This window comes from Saccostrea echinata, unplaced genomic scaffold (genome assembly GCF_033153115.1).
Source record: "Saccostrea echinata isolate AGI-Se365-2 ecotype Australia unplaced genomic scaffold, CSIRO_AGI_Sech_v1 ptg000009l, whole genome shotgun sequence".
Classification (NCBI taxonomy): domain Eukaryota; kingdom Metazoa; phylum Mollusca; class Bivalvia; order Ostreida; family Ostreidae; genus Saccostrea; species Saccostrea echinata.
Genome location: NW_026889758.1, coordinates 53,949,329 through 53,966,942, shown reverse-complemented (window position 1 = coordinate 53,966,942; position 17,614 = coordinate 53,949,329). Strand labels below are relative to the sequence as shown.

General features: G+C 33.3%; 2 protein-coding genes and 1 pseudogene across 4 annotated transcripts in view; 1 reads left to right on the top strand and 2 right to left on the bottom strand.

The window, feature by feature from the left end:
- The first annotated feature begins 1,146 nt into the window (after window positions 1–1,146).
- LOC133182892 (slit homolog 1 protein-like) lies at window positions 1,147–9,666 on the top strand (annotated as a pseudogene).
- A 673-nt stretch (window positions 9,667–10,339) lies between these two features.
- On the bottom strand, window positions 10,340–13,532 carry LOC133183120 (selenoprotein F-like). The gene is made up of 4 exons (XM_061318082.1): window positions 13,451–13,532; window positions 11,975–12,157; window positions 11,429–11,492; window positions 10,340–11,075 (listed from the first exon to the last, which is right to left on the bottom strand). Exons 1-4 carry the CDS (start codon window positions 13,499–13,501, stop codon window positions 10,894–10,896), a joined length of 480 nt encoding a protein of 159 aa, XP_061174066.1. The 5' UTR covers window positions 13,502–13,532; the 3' UTR covers window positions 10,340–10,893.
- A 2,522-nt stretch (window positions 13,533–16,054) lies between these two features.
- LOC133183119 (solute carrier family 23 member 1-like) overlaps window positions 16,055–17,614 on the bottom strand; it is a 36,816-nt gene continuing 35,256 nt past the window's right edge. For all 3 annotated transcript variants that reach the window (XM_061318079.1, XM_061318081.1, XM_061318078.1), the window contains exons 10-12: window positions 16,784–17,057; window positions 16,564–16,659; window positions 16,055–16,436 (exon numbers count right to left, since the gene is read on the bottom strand). In XM_061318079.1, coding sequence (XP_061174063.1) covers window positions 16,204–16,436; window positions 16,564–16,659; window positions 16,784–17,057 — 603 coding nt within the window. In that variant the 3' untranslated portion in view covers window positions 16,055–16,203. The remainder of the gene's footprint in view (window positions 16,437–16,563; window positions 16,660–16,783; window positions 17,058–17,614) is intronic.

Sequence of the window (17,614 nt, the reverse complement as noted above, 5' to 3'; positions counted from 1 at the left end):
CAAATACATGTACAGTGTATCTAAAATTATTAATTATGTAATTATGAATGTCTGAATGCTGACAAAAAGGACGTACAAACTTCGCGTGCTGATACTCTGGAACCTTGTCACGTGATTATGCCAATGATGCAGTAAAAATCATTGTGTCGTTTGCAACTGTAGTGTATTCAAAACAAAATTCACTCCTTAAAATTTTTACAATTTATTAATTATCTTATGCACTGCAATTTATATCTGGAAACTTAATACGTTTTGTTTTTATATCAAATGGACGCCTATTTTGAGGAGCAGTCCATGTAACAACTTTTTGTAAAATCAGAAATTAAGAAATACATGTATCTGATGAAACCACTTCTAAGACTTAATAATAAGCAAACTTTAAAAAATTTATTCATAACTTTAATGATTTGTTTTCAATAAGGAACTACTCCATCGAAGCAAAGAAAAAATAACGTCTATTTCCCCATATGCACATTCTAACACAACCACAAATAGATCGGCCACTCCGGCCAATAATAAAAGAGTGTATGATATAGGGTTATTGAATTTATTTATTTTGAACTATGAATTGACATGGCAATAAATAAAACAATACATTTTCGATGACCAAAGTGCATATGTTGTCAAAAATACTACACAAATCCGCACCAATTAATCGAGCTTGGAAATAAACAATGAAAATGAAGAAAAATTGCACGGATTTATTTTTGTTCATGTTCTCGAATCCCGATTTGAGTCAATACTTGGACTTTTCTACGAGTACATATTGTCTTCACACAAATTTTTATTAAAACTATAAAATTTGGTCAAATTTTATATCTTTATAAAAATACATGTATGCATGTGGAAGACAATAGATATATAATATCAAAAGATTTCAAAAGTCATTATCTACAGGCGCGTATCCAGAAATATTTTCCAGGGGGTCCATCCCTGTCAAAAAAAAAGAAGGAAAAATCCATTTCAAAAACGTGAAAAATACCTATTTCGTGGTGGTGATGGTGGGGTCCATGTTTTTTATAGGGAGGGTCCAAAGTCATTTTTTATTTGCTTCAGTATATACTTTTGATAACCCCCGAACCCCCTCTAGATCCGAGCATGATCTATAATATTTTTGTCATATATTTCCATATTAATTTTCACAGGATGAGCAGTGCTTTGGTGACCTCTATTTTGCTGCTGCAGGTAGGATACACCCTGTCTCAGTCATGTTCCACAACAAGCTGCTCTTGTGAATTTGTGCCTACATCAACTAAACGAATAATCAGATGTCTCAATCTCAATGCAATGCCAAATTTTGTCCCATCCACGGAGCTATTCCTAAAACTGGATCTTAATTCTCCCACTAATAGGATACAAGTTGTTCATGCCAATGCATTCCAAGGAATTCGTGTTGAAGAAATTGATATGAGAGGTGAAAACATTCGATTACAAAGCATTCATCCATTGGCCTTTTCTGGATTGCAACAAGATGTGAAAACCATCAGGCTGCGGGGAGATTCAGTATTGCCACCCCCATTCACCCAAATGCAAGACTTGACCAACCTCCAGGAACTTCAGCTGGAATATTTCAATATGCCAAGAATTGAAAGAAGCTCTCCGTTTTATTATTTTCCTAATCTGCTCACACTGCGATTGCGAAGGATGCAGACAACTTTTGTGTCTGCTGAATCCTTTACGAATCAGTTACAAATGTTAAAACGCTTTGAATTTGAAAACAATAATGTCCCAACTTTTCCACATTCTGCAATTAATAGACTACGCACCTTGGAACATCTCTCATGGATGAGTAATGGCATGAAAAGCATCCCATTTCGAGCATTTATCGCTCTTAGCAATCTTACTGAATTGGACTTGAGAGGAAACCAGATTGGCTCTTTAGATTATGAATGTTTTAATGGAATTACAGAAAAACTGGAATATTTGAGTCTCCCCTTGAATAACCTAAACGAATACAACATTCTGCCATTAGGTAATTATTCATGGCCTAAACTAGAACAGCTTAACCTAGGTCAAATGCAAAGAGAATTTCGAGATATACCCTCTGGATTATTCAAAAACATGCCAAAACTGACTCACCTAATGATGCCAGGCAATAAGTTAAGACAGATAAAAAACAATGATTTTGAAGGTCTTAGAAGTATGTACTCTCTGGACTTGTCTGAAAATTATATAAACACTATTCAGAAAGGTGCATTTGCTCATATGCCACTTCTTGACACTCTTGATTTACGAGATCAATATGATTTAAGTGCCAGCAACCCTCTTAACTTCAGCTTGGACATCTTCCAGGGGACAGAACTTGCTTTGAAGACTCTTTATATACAGGATAACCATCTGTTAGAACAACCTGCTTGGGACGCTATTGGAGCCATGAAGAATTTAATAAACCTTGACATTTCAAAAACAAATATGTCCAATATTCCAGCTTTAATTTTCTACAGCCATAACCAACTGGGAAGCCTTAAAATGCAAAATAACAATCTCCCAGTGCTGAGACAGGAGTCTCTATATGGACTCAAAGCTTCTCTGGAAAGCATAGACATTTCTTTCAATCAAATCAATGTAATAGATGAATGTGTATTTGAAGGATTTAGCAAACTGAAGTTTGTTTTGGCAATAGGAAATCGCCTTGCCTGTAATTGCAATCTCTATAGTTTGTACCAGCTTCTCAGAACAATTAATTCAAATGGAGGATATACACAAGTACCTTGTAGTTTTCCATCCGATTTAGCAAACAGACAGCTGTCTACATTACAGACGTATGAATTCTGCAACAGTGTGCCTACAGCTGCTACATGTCTGGAGTTTACAACCACGACAGTTCCCCCCAGTATCACAACTATAACAACTGCTGCCATCCCTCTACCTGAGGTTCAGTTTGGAATTTCATTTGTGAACAAGACCACAATAGTAATCTCCTGGGCTGTTAATGGGGCTTTGACATACGTAAAAAAATTCTGGGTGCGGTATAATCGGCTAGGAGTGAATGACCCAGTTATCAGAATTTTTCCAGTACACAAATCCGAACGGAATCATGCAATAACTGGACTCTCACCAGGATCATATTATCAGATATGTTTCTTTATTGAACTTGCTGGTTCTACACAACAGCTGATAGGATGTCAGATCGAACAGACAAAACCTGGAGTACCTTCAGTGATAACAACAGCAGCTAACATTGGTTTATAGATGACAATACTGGTACACATATCTCCGGCCAATATTAACATACTGACAATATGCCAAGCCCTATTCTTTAAAACGCTTCACTAGAAGCGTCTAAACTTGATTTGTTGCTATTGGTGATGGCTTTGACTCAAGTCATGCCTGAAAGGTCAAGGACAATGCACTGAAGAAATTCAGCTTAATTTTTGTCGATTAAATATTCAATCCTTCATACTAGTATTCTTTTTATCACTTTATATACATGTATTTTTGTATTGATTCAAAGACATATCAAAGTCTTATTTTTGTCGATAAAACTAAATTGGTATATACTTGTTCTATAATGATACTGCTGCGATAGCGTTTGCCTTGTGTGCGTAAAATGTATGTAGTGTGATCCGGACCAATCCTGCAATTGCCTGACATTGTGCAATAGTGAAAAATTACGATTCTTTCAGATTTGCCTGAATCAGAAAAAAATCTCGCTATTCCGTTTTACTTTTCTGTTTTTTTTTTCTTATGTGGGTGCCCATAATTGTTTCAGGACAAAAAAATGGATGTACTGTATATCACTCAATTTTCGCAATACCTTATTTTATCAAGATTGTTATTTGGTATTTATAAGCGAAACAAAATTTTCACGAATGTTGCTTATTGCCGTATATAATAAAATTATCTTTAACAGTAGATGTAATTTTTGCGAGCAGATGGTCTCGCGTAATTACGCAAAAATAGTTCCCGTGAATAAAAAGTGATCTATAATATATATATTTGTACTTTTTTTGCTTGTAAATGATTCAACATATGGAATGTTTAAATAATTAAGAAACTGTTTACTTTCTATGAAGTTCAATTAAATGTCTTCCTTTTTGCTCTCCCTTATAAATCTATACAGTTATCTCTTTCTTTATAGAGCACTATTGAAAAAATATAAATGAAAAAAAAAAAACTTTCCGCTCAACATTTTCATTTTACTTATATAAACATAATTATATTTTGTTATATAACTTATTTTCACAATTTTTACCAAGGAAGAATGTAGTTGTCACGTGGATGTATCACCAAATAATAAATGTATGTCGATCTTTGTTCCAATATGGCCTTTGACCTTAAAGTCAATGTACATGTACATGTACTACATTTTGAAAAAGATAGCTTGTTCTGAGAAAATATTTTTTGTCTATTAACAAATTATAACGTAGGCTCATATTCTGCATGTAGATCACAACTGTAGAATATTTTAAATACCCATCATGACCTCTTGATGATCTTAAGGTCTGTATTAATTTCAAGACTGACATTTAAAAAAAAAATTCTACTAAAATATTTTAGTAAAACTAGTTTTAGTACTTGAATGGCAAGATTAGGACGGCAATCACATGACCTATAATAATCACATGCTTCTCTAATTAATTACCAAAGTTCATATTGACATAAATAAGTCGCATGTCAAGATTATTATCTTGCATGAATGATGTCAGATACTGGTGTTCATAAGTAAATTTAATCATATTAAAATGAAATTCTCTAAAAAATATTGTTAACTTGTATGATAACATTAATACATATATATTGCTAATTACATGTACTTAAATAGTGCGTATGTATTATAAGGTAAAATATTCAATCACGTAATCACTGAACAGTTGTTACTGTTTGACACAGTATCAAAAACTGTATAACAAAAATGTGCAACGATTCAAACGATTCAATTATATAATCTCCAATGAATATAAAAGTTTATATCGTTTATTATTCTCTATCAGTAAAATAGCTCTCTTGAAATGACGGGATACCACGGTATTATTTTTAATTCACTTTTTTCCCTATATATTTTAAATGATGTCCTTTTAAAAAAAAAAGTTAAATTAAAATTCACCAGTGACTATAACCAAAGATATAAGTACTCTGACACGGAAATACTACAGTAACAAATAGATATGATCTATGTACAAGTTAAATGACAAATAAATGAAGTCAAATTGAAAATTTTTATTAACCTGTAGAATAAGTCTGCATCAATCTCTACAATTTTTCATTTGTACTTTATAATTTTCCATTCGCATTCTATAATTTTCCATTTCAATCTATAATTTTTCACATGTATTTCCATTCGTGTTACATAAATATAATTAATACAATTCCCTCTCTAGATCTATTGTATGAATTGTCATTTGTATTCTAAAATTTTACATCTGCATAGTATAATTTTCCAGATAGAAAAAAAAAATCAACATATACACTGTAATTAATGGGGTCGACGGGGAATGCTTACTCCTCCTGATTTTCTTAGACGTCCTTGTATCTTTGCACCCAATTTGTATTGTTCCAATGGACTTTTGTGCTTGATTACTGTTTGTTATCATCATATTTCACACGCACATTTCCTTTTCATTATAATTTAACTATTTGTGATAATTTTATTGACCTTTGATTCAAGTGAACGTAATTTTAGATATTATTTTGTGTAATTATCTTCTGCAAAAGAGAGAACGTTTTTAGTTTTTGAGAATTTGATTCCCATCCCCTTGTTGAAAGATCTAAACAATAAAATGGGTTCAAACTACTTTTCACAAACATTATGTTTTGCAAATTTGGAATCAAAATTTAACTTTATTTAACTCTACTATCGTATACATGTATTATTCCTTGTCGTTGAGGGTCTAAATTAAGTTAAATTATGTCTAGGGTGAAAAGATGATGATAAAATCGAAAAAAAATTATCTAACAAAAAAAAAATAATAATAAGTAAAATTCAATTTAGTTTTAAAGAAAGTTTGGAGTGATTATCAATAGCAAAACTAACTTAGATATATTTCATGAATTCAATGTTATGTACTTTCTTCTCGGACATTCACATCTGTATGAAATCCATTTAGATCAAGATATTGTGTATCTTGCAAATTTTTGCGTCGCGGAGAATTAATTATATTTTTAAAACAGCTGCTTTTTCCGGTATTTCCTAAATTACACTATATAAATTATACTTTATAGGTAAATGATGCAACATATTGTTTGTTTCTCCCAGGTAAGCACCGTACATTTAGCTTTACTTATACATGCAGTCTAATTTTTTTGAATTTAGAATTGTTGGTACGTTAAAAATATTTCCAGACTTTCATAATAATAAGATCGAAGGGAGCATGTTGTCACTTATGTACATGTACTAGTAAAAGAGTGCATGATATACAGGGTAGGGTGAAAGATCGACCAGCTTTTTTGCAACTTTATTTTCGCAACCTGTCTGCTTTTCCGCGACTACCCCATACTGCTTTTCCGCAATTGAATTTTGCTATAAGTTATGCGTTATCTTTTTTCTTTTTTTTTTTTTATACTTCCTTTCCGCGATTTTTAAGTGGTCACAGTTAGCACTAAACGTCAAACAGTTGCCGATATTTACTTGGATTTACATGTATCTCCCTACAGAGTTCTACTCGGTAGGACCACACTGTGATAAAAATTGAATGAATCGCATTTAACACTGGTCGGTAAAAGATGTTATGAGAATTGTTCATATAAAAAACAAATCGTGGTGACAAATGTATAATATACGATGAATTTACGTATAGAAAGGTCAGTTTTTGAAAGAAAGTCTACGTGTCTTACCGATGAAGATAAAATATGCAAAGCCACAATTACAACCGATGCAAAAGGGATTGCCGACGTAGAAACAAAAAGAATACAACTATCTCAGTAAAGACAAAAATGGCTGAAGCCGGTGGTAAGCAGGGAGAAACACGTTTTACTTGGCTAACGGGGAGAGGTACGTGCTAAGACAAATCGCGGAAAAGCAATAAATATAATCGAGGAAAAGCAGTATAATTTGTAACGGAAAAGCTGGATTGTTTTCGCGGAAAAGCTGTGTCGAATCGCGAAAAAGTGAAACTGCAGGGTTAATTTAATTCGAATTGTGAATTGACTTGGCAATAAATAAAACAATACATTGTCGATGGCCAAGGTACAAATGACTAATTGTTGTCAAAAATACGACACAAATCCACACCAAGTAATCGAGATATGCACTCTGAAATGTGCTTGGCAATGAACGAATGTTCTCGAATCTCGATTTTAGACGATATACTTCGATTTTTCTACGAGTAAATACTGTCTTCCAAATATTTGTTTATCAAAATGTCAAATAATTGGTCAAATTTTATATTTTGATAAAACATTGCGGAAGAAAATATACAATAAAAAAGTCATTATAATATTTATATTATATATATTTCCAGATTAATTTTCACAGGATGAACAGTGCCTTGGTGGTTACAATTCTTCTGCTGCAAGTAGGATATATCCTTTCACTTTCGTGTCCCACAACAAGCTGCTCTTGTGAATTTGTGCCTGCATCAACTAAACGAATAATCAGATGTCGCAATCTCAATTCAATGCCAAATTTTACCCCATCCGCAGAGCTATTCCTGAAACTAGATCTTGATTCCCTCACTAATAGGATCGAGTTGTTCATGCCAATGCATTCCAAGGAATTCGTGTTGAAGAAATTGACATGAGAGGTGAAAACATTCGATTACAGAGCATTCATCCATTGGCCTTTTCTGGATTGCAACACGATCTGAAAATCATCAGGCTGCGTAGAGATTCGGTATTGCCACCTCCATTCAGCCAAATGCAAGACTTGTCTAATCTTCACGAACTTGAGCTGGAATATTTTAATATGCCAAGAATTGAAAGAAGTTCCCCATTTTATTATTTTCCTAATCTACTCAAACTGCGGTTGCGAAACATGCAGACAACGTTTGTGTCTGCTGATTCCTTCATGGATTAATTACAAGTGTTAAAAGACTTTGAATTTGATGACAATTATGTCCCTACTTTTCCACATTCTGCAATTAACAGACTACGCACCTTGAAATATCTCTCATTGGCGCATAATGGGACGACAAACGTTCCATTTCGAGCATTTACCTCTCTTGGCAATCTTATTGAATTGGACTTGAGAGGAAACCAGATTGCCACATTAGAGGATGGGTGCTTCAATGGAATAACAGAAAAATTGGAGTTTTTGGGTCTCCATATAAATAAACTAAATGAACACAACATCCTGCCGTTGGGTAATCATTCGTGGCCCAAGCTAGAACAGCTTGACCTAGGCTTCATGGAAATAGACTTTCAAGACATTCCTTCTGGGTTATTCAAAAACATGCCAAAACTAGCCAGTCTACGGATGGCAGGCAATAAATTAAGGCAGATAAAAAGCAATGATTTTGAAGGTCTTAGAAGTATGTACAATCTAGACTTGTCTGAAAATTATATAAAAACTATTCAGAAAGGTGCATTTGCTCACATGCCACTTCTTGACACTCTTGATATTCGAAACCAGTTTGAGGTAAGTGCTATCTTAACTTCAGCTTGGACATCTTCCAAGGGACAGAATCAGCTCTAAAGACTCTTTATATACAGGGTAACCATTTGATAGAACAACATGCTTGGGATGCTATTGGAGCCATGAAGAAACTGAGAAACCTTGACATTTCCAAAACAAAGCTGTCCAACATACCACCTTTAATTTTCTACAGCCATAACCAACTGGGAAGCCTTAAAATGCAAAATATCAATCTCCCAGTGCTAAGGCAGGAGTCTCTGCATGGACTTAAAGCTTCTCTGGAAAGCATAGACATTTCTTATAACCAAATCAATGTAATAGATGAATGTGTATTTAAAGGATTTAGCAAACTGAAGTTTGTTTTTGCCGCAGGAAATTATCTTGCCTGTAATTGCAATCTCTATGGTTTGTACCAGCTTCTCAGAACGATAAATTCAAATGGAGGATATACATACGTACCTTGTAGTTCTCCATCCAATTTAGCAAACAGACAACTGTCAACATTACAAAAGTATGAATTCTGCAACAGTGTGCCTACAGCTGCTACATGTCCGGGATTCACCACGACGACAGTTCCACCCATTACCACGACTAAAACAACAACAGCTGTCCCTCTACCGGATGTTCAGTTTGGAATTTCATTTGTGAACAAGACCACAATAGTAATCTCCTGGACTGTTAATGGTAACTTGACATACGTAAAAAAATTTCCAGGTGCAGTATAATCAGCTAGGAGTGAATGATCCAGTTATCAAAACTTTTCCAATAGACAAATCCGAACGGAATCATGCAATAACTGGACTCTCACCAGGATCATATTATCAGATATGTTTCTTTATTGAACTTGCTGGTTCTACACAACAGCTGATAGGATGTCAGATCGAACAGACAAAACCTGGAGTACCTTCAGTGATAACAACAGCAGCTAACATTGGTTTATAGATGACAATACTGGTACATATATCTCCAGCCAATATTAACATACTGACAATATGCCCAGTCCTATTCTTTGAAACTCTTCATTAGAAGCGTCTAAACTTGATTTGTTGCTATTAGTGATGGCTTTAACAGTAGATGTAATTTTCGCGAGCAGATGGTCTCGCGTAATTAGTCAAAAATAGTTCTCGTGAATAAAAAGTGATCTCTCTCTCTCTCTCTCTCTATATATATGTACTTCTTTTGCTTGTAAATGATTCAGCATATGGAATGTTTAAATAATTAAGAAACTGTTTACTTTCTATGAAGTTCAATTAAATGTCTTCCTTTTTGCTCTCCCTTATAAATCTATACAGTAGTCTTTTACTTTATAGAGCATTATTGAGAAAATATTAATGAAAAAAAAAACTTTCTGGCTTAACTTTCTTTCATTTTACTTATATAAACATATTTTTTGTTATAACTTTTCACAATTTTTACTAAGGAAAAATGCAGTTGTCACGTGGATATATCACCAAATAATAAATGTATGTCAATCTTTGTTCCAATATGACCTTTGACCTTAAAGTCAATGTACATGTACTACAATTTGAGACAAAGTGCGTGTTCTGAGAAAACATTTTTTGTCTATTAATGTAGACTCATATTTTGCATGTAGATAACAACTGTAGAATATTTTATATATCCATCATGACCTCTTGATAGTCTTAAGGTCTGTATTAATTTCAAGACTGACATTTTTAAAAAAAAATTCTACTAATATATTTCAGTAAAACTAGTTCTAGTACTTGAATGGCAAGATCGAGGATCGCAATCACATGACCTATAATAATCACATGCTTCTCTTACTCAATTCATTGAAAACTAATGAAAGAAAGGTGAACAAAATAATACATAAAACACATTTGTTTATATTTATTTTACAAATGACACACTGCAGTCTTCCAGTTTATTATGACCCATCTGGTTCCAGCAAAGCCTGAACCAGGATCTGGGATCCGGCAAAGCTGACCTCTGATGAGGTTTCCTGCAATGCCTTCATTGAAGCAGGTCTTTGTTCAGGCTCAACCTGTAATCTAGATGATTCATTACAAACCAGGAGAAACGCATTGTGTTAAAGCATCATGGTTTCACAATCTGTGATCACAGGACTCTTAGCAATGAAAAAGATATTGACTCAAGTTAAAAAATCACATATGTAACCATGAAATTATGAACTTGTGTGTGATTTGATGTTATTTGAAGGAAAATAATCATACATGATTATCTTAATACATTGTATTTTTTAATGACACTTTCAATGTGATGAACTTTTTTAGGTGTTGATGTGATGTGTTACTGGGATTCTTTACTCAATTAAGCCTTAAAATTTCAAGAAATAGTTAAATTAATATTTGAAATAAATTTTGAAACCTATTATGTAACTGAACGGTTAAACATAAAACTTAATTTTTTTGTAATCTTTCTTGAAAGAAAGCTTCCACAGAGTCTGTGTTCCATTTATCAATTCCGAGCTCCTCCACAACATTACGATTCTCATCCATCAGCTTTATCACAGGGTCCATACCCCGCACATAACGCACAGACAGACGAGGAAATTGTTTGATACGGTCCGACTTCACAAATGCTGAAAAGATAATTTTTCATTACTTTTTAAAGAAATATTACTACTTTTTTCATACATTTCAATGAGAAAATTGTATTTGCAGTTTTGCACCATACAATCTCATGTCAAATGTTATTAAGCTCTTTTTATGACATACTATGCTTCATTGCACCATAGCAAAATAGGTTGCAGATTGAGGATTTAACTTCAATTATCTGGTTGATTGTACATATAATCAATAGCATCTGGATCTAGGGTACTAAAAGCTTATAATGATTCTAATTTCTTCAAATTGGATATTAATAATTTCAGTTCAACCTTTTCAAAACTTTAGTAAGCCATTTTTTTATATCAAAGGAGACCTGAAAGCTTACCCTGCACTTGTGGGAACCGTCCCAATTTTCAGCTGCACACATGCAACTCAGCATATGGATAAAGCTGAAAAGTTAAATAAAAATAAAATTTAAATGTTTATTCAGTATATACATAAATACATACATAAAATACCAATGATAGCCCATGAAAGCACAAAAGCTTAATTAGAATGGGGTCCTTTATTGCAAATAAGTCTGGAGTCGTTTCTGTGGGAGGAAACTGAAGTATCCAGAGAAAACCCACATGTCATAGGGAAGGACCTCTCACATACAACTACTGTTGATCACAGGGATCAAACTTGAGTTGCAACAGGTTTGCTAACCACTGAGCTACCCAGACACCATTTTTTAAATATAGATTTGGTGAATGAGAACTCTCCTACATAAACATCTGTAAACATTCAAACCAGAAAAGAACTGAGACTGACTACATTACTGAACACTACTGGATCAAAGGTTGAACAAATTTGCTTTCCAGTGATTAGATCATTACAATATTACTTTCTAACTCCTGTTCAATATTAAAGCATATGAATGACAATTTACTTTTGTGGCTTCACTTTCTGACTCTTCTTTCTGGCTACACTTCAAACAGCTCTCTTTTAATGAAGACAAGTTGAACTGGTCCAGTTCATTACAGGCATCTTGCATCAGATCAGTGGAGACAAAACCAAGATTCCTGCATTCCTCAACTGACAACAAACTTGAAGCTACCCTGTCGATAACTAGCTGTAACAAAGCATATTTTCAAGTAAATTTAACATGTTTACAAATTTTGTAATACAAAAAAAATTGTATTACAAAAAAAAAAATGGACTTCTAAGTTGCTGTAAATCAAAAATAAATTACATAGGACCAGGCAATTTACAACCATGATCCTTATGAAAAACTTATTTGCTAACCAATAGGTTAAAAAGAAAAGTTCTTGAAAATAAAACCATAAATATATCTCTCGCTATAAATAAATGTCATTTTGGTTTGCAACCATCAGGTCCGGCACAATCTCTTGATTAAGCTATATAGCTTGATTTAGCTATATAGCTTTATTAAGCTATTCAGAATAGCTTGATTTAGCTATTTTATCACACTTTGATCTCAAATGTGTTATTTTCCAAGTATGCACCAAAAGTCGCACCTTGGTGCAGTGATGATATTCAAACTTGAACTCTTATGAAAATAATGCATGTAAAAATCACTCATCAAATTGCGTCTCCTTAAGAGACTTTGTACTCAAAGTTCTAAAAGTTTTGGGGCTATATAAAGCAATTGAAACAGTTACTTCTTCAATGAAATTATAAAGGAGGCCAATTATGGTCAACAAGATAATTGATTGGTAATAATTCAGTACAATGAGAAGCAATCATACTTATCCATGCCTCAACGCACACAAGGTAGTGTACAGTTACCCAAACAATGGAAATTCATCTATCACTTAAAAGTATTCAAATGCTGCAATGTTAGAACTATCTTTGATTTGGGTTTTTGATTTGATTACCCATATTACGTATATGAATAGTCATATACTTGCGACTTTTTGTCTATTTTGTACAAATAACATTTTTGTGAAAACCTGCATATAAATAGCTTTATCAAGCTATTTTGAATAGCTTAATAAAGCTATATAGCTATTTCAAGCTATATAGCTTAATCAAGAGATTGTGCTGGACCTGACCATATTTTGACCCTCTTTCCTGGGACAGTGATTAGAAAAAAAAACTCCTGAAATTATAACAATAAAATATCTATCTTATTTAATAAGATAATTTTCATTTCAGAAAAAATAAAATGAAGAATACTGAAGGGGATACATTAAAGTCTTCCCTTTTATTTACTATAACCTAGCCACCCCAGTCATACAGCACATTTAGATTATACGTGTCAGCAAGAGATTAATTTCCGTTTAGAATAACAATTAATGCCATTCCATGTGAAAAAAAATTAATCATTTCGTAAAGTGATATTAAAACTACAAATCTTGCTAAATTAGTACATTAAGTTTGACTGTCAAAAGACGCTACTCACCAAGAACGCTAAAATAAAACAAGGGACACCTCCGGTGTCCACCATGTTCATGATGTTGAGAAAAAAAAACAACTTCCGGGTAATAAATAATATAAAAGTATAATCCGTGAAACAATCCGGAATTTTTTTTTTTAATTTTAAAAACTTCATGTAGTTTGGGTGGCTTCCTTCACAGATAAGGATACACATTTTAATGATTCCACACCAGTTGTAGTTTATATGTAATGGGACGGATCCGTTTCTCCTTTTTTTTTTAGTTTTTACCCCTGTACGGATCCCCCCCCCCCCATCTTTTCACAACCCATCCTTATATCTGCATGGCACCTCGGTAATCAAACAATTAATAGCGCGGATTTTATATTTTCCATTAGCCTACCATTTAATCATTCATAAAGTGTAAGATCCTATATAGCTACCTAACCACATTTGCAATTCATAACCGGGGCGATAAATTATTGTTACTGCACTGATGCAGTAAGTTCCTCTTATCACTGCAGATCTGTACATAGCTCGCTGGTCTGAAAAAAAAAATGGGATGGTCGACCTTCCGGTCTATCAATATTTTTTTCCGGAGAGCTACAGTTTCGCAGCTACCCCTCTTATCTTTGCATGGAAATACCATACCAGCAGGCCTAGGAATCTCCCATAACACACCTAACTGAGGAAGTGCAACGAACACCGGTAAACAAGTACTGTATTGTAACTGAGTTCATCTTCAATTGAGAAGTCTGATGCTAGAAAGCAAATCAACAAAGTTTTTCTTGTTTTATTTTTTCAGGAAAAAAAATTAATATAGTACCTAAAACTGGAAAAAAATGAAGGCTTTTGAAACAATAGAAAAATGCATATCTACTAATCAATCATTTTTCTACGAACAGACGGAAAATTCAAGGATCAAGGAATATCACTGTATCTTGTATAAAATTAGAAATGTTATTCAAGTTCCTTAAATCATGTCTCTATGTCAATCCATTCAAAGATCAAGGTTATACACAGGTTATTAAGACACACAGAACGTTAACACCCCAGCATTTAATTAAACACCCCCCTTGACCTCAGTAGATATAGATCAGAAACCTTCGGCTAAAGTGAGCTTACGGCGGGCAACATAGTAAAATACTTTCATGAATGTTTGACATATTATAAGTTCTGATGGTAGAAGATTCAAAGAAAAAAGTAGCGCCATAAAAACAATTTTATTGGCAATGTTTGCTTGCATGATAAATGGTAGAAGAAATATACATACAATGTATATCATTTCATTTCATTTGACTGTACAGACAAAAATGAAGTTACAAAATTGCTTCATATCTATAAATTTATAAATGTATGTAGATAAAGTAGATTTAAAATAATATTTGGAACTTGCCTGAAGCAAACCGTCGAAGTATTAAAACACTAACCAGTGTGCTCACATGTATGTCAACAAACAAAACTTTAGATAAAGTTGTAAAATGCACGGAATATATACAAACATAAAATATATTGTTATTTTTTCTTTCAAATATGCTTTGACTGTACCGGTAGAAAATAATTATCATTGTAAAACCCCTCAAAATATATACACAATGATAGCTAAAAGTATGATAAAAAGAAAAAAAAATTAAAACACGTGTATATTACATTGTTTGGTAAATTTCTAAATTTTATGTGCATTGAAGTAGACATTGTGCTTATAGTAGCGATAAATAGAGAAAAAAATATAATTTGTTTATAGCCTCACATAATTAATCATAAATTACAATACTCATATACATGTATACAACAAAACCTTCAGTGGCGTTACAGTCTAATTTTATATTTACTAATATACGGAAGAAGTATGTCTCAATTACACGTGCCGATTCCTGAGCATGAACTTTTGGTAAAATCAGGGACGTACGCACATATGCTATACATATAACGTACTTCCCTGATAATATCACACATCCCTTGAATGCTATGTACCTTTACACTGAGTTACTTTAATTAATGTGACTAATTTAGGATATTTTAGTTAAATAAGCTATTAATCGAGCTTTATTTTTCCATATCTTTTCTGTTCGTAATTTCCTTTCTACGCTAAAATACATTTGTTTAATCTAAATAGCAGTTAAAGAGGGAGAGACAGTTATCAACTCTCGATTTCGGGTACTTTATCCATCATTATTTATGAGTTGTAAATAAATTCGTAGTAAAATGTACATTTCTTGCAGATCACAGTAACATGCCCTTTCTGTTTTTATTTTTTGTGTGAAAAAAATAGCATCAAAGAAATTCACTAGTTACCAGGGTAGACATCTCCATATAAATTCTCAAAAAAGTGGTTGTATTTTGTGAAATAATTTTTTTTAACACAATGAGTTGCATGTATTGTACTATCTAATATAATGTGATACTCACCCACCCACCCCCGTTGACCTTATTATCAAAATGTATATTATATTTATTATAAAAATGTATTTAGTGTACATGATTTTCCCCGTCTGAAATATATATTCAATAAAATAAATTAATCAAAAGTGTTGTTCGAAAACGAACAAATCAAGTAGATAAAATATATAGTATTGAAATATCAAAACTAATATTTGAAAAAGAAAAAAAAATGAATAATTTTCCATAAAATCATGATGGAATGAGATTCAAAGTCAATCCTAGATCTGCCTTGTTTTGCGAATTAACTTGGTTTATAACAGAGATATCCAAGTTAGATATGGTGAACACTTTGGCTTTTATACTAAATTCTCTTGAAAATGGCTAAAGCTGGTTTGACATCATAATGATGGCAGAGTGTGCAATTCGTCATTCATAATCGCGTCCTGTTTTGTTTGCCTGGGCTTGGGATTGGGGAAGAATGGAATGTATTTCATAATTGGTAAGTCTTTGATTCGTTGTGGAAGCAGAGGTTCATATAAAGAAATATCTCCTTGTGTATAATGCCCGGCAGTGCCGTCCTCAGGTTTCTCTGAACTCTGCCACGCTGTAATACCACGTTCTTCCTTGGTCCCTTCAAAACAAACGCAGGATTTAAAACCTTCAACAACAAATCTGTTAGCTAATTAATTATAATACTATCCATTTTTCAAAAACAAACAAATACACAAAAACCACATCTATGTATAAGATAAACTTACCAGGTAAAGTGTTGTCCATGAAACACGCTAGAAGGGCACCTGTCAAATTCGCATTGCCAAGAAGTGTCCGTAGAATTTTGTCAGCGTTTTCATTGCCTTAAAAAATAACGCAAAACACTGTGAGTACTGCAAAAACTCGTAAATCTCTTCAAATTATAGAGTAACATATATATGTACTTATAATTTTTCTTCAACGGGAATGGAAAACACCAAATCATACCTGTTCTGATGCCATCGGGAGTTTTCTCCACCCAATATGGTACAGCAAGTCCCATTATTACGGAAAGCCCAATAATGGCAAGGTTCCGAGTAGAAGTAAGATTGACGTACTGTAAATTTGACAGTACTACTCCAATAAACATACCAAACATGGTAATGAGAGCCCCGCCCAGTACGGGATGGGGAATGGTGATAAACACTGCAGAAAATTTCCCAACCAGACCAAAGGCGATATAGAGAATTCCGCAGAATAAAAACACTTGTCGACTTCCAACCTAAAATGAAAGCAGAACTATATAGTTTCCATGAAAAGTGCTCTTTAGTTAATTAAATTAAAATTCATAAGCAAGAGACCCATAGGCCTCAACGCTCACCTGAGTCACCTTGGTCCTGCTGTTTTTCAAAAGAAGATTTTTTCCCTCGTTATTCCTATGAATTTTAAACCCCATACTGTGACCCCAACCGTAGCCTCAAGGGATTATGACTTACAAATTGAACTTAAAACTACACAACATTAAGATGCTTCACTATTTATATGCCCTTGCTCTTTTGGATAAGAAGATTTAAACAAAAATACTGTATACATCCATTAATGTAAAATTTAACCCCATCTGATAACCTCGATGTCCATATTTTGAAAAAATGAATGTTTGCATATTTATATGATTGTGGCCCTACTTCTCTTGAAAAGTTTTTTTTTAAAATTTCCTATATATTCCCGTGTGAAACTTTGATCTCCATTTGTGGCCCACTCTTCCCCCCATCTGTTTTGATTCTCTACATCACTATACTAAGAGATACAGACACAAACTCATGCGCAAATACATGTAAA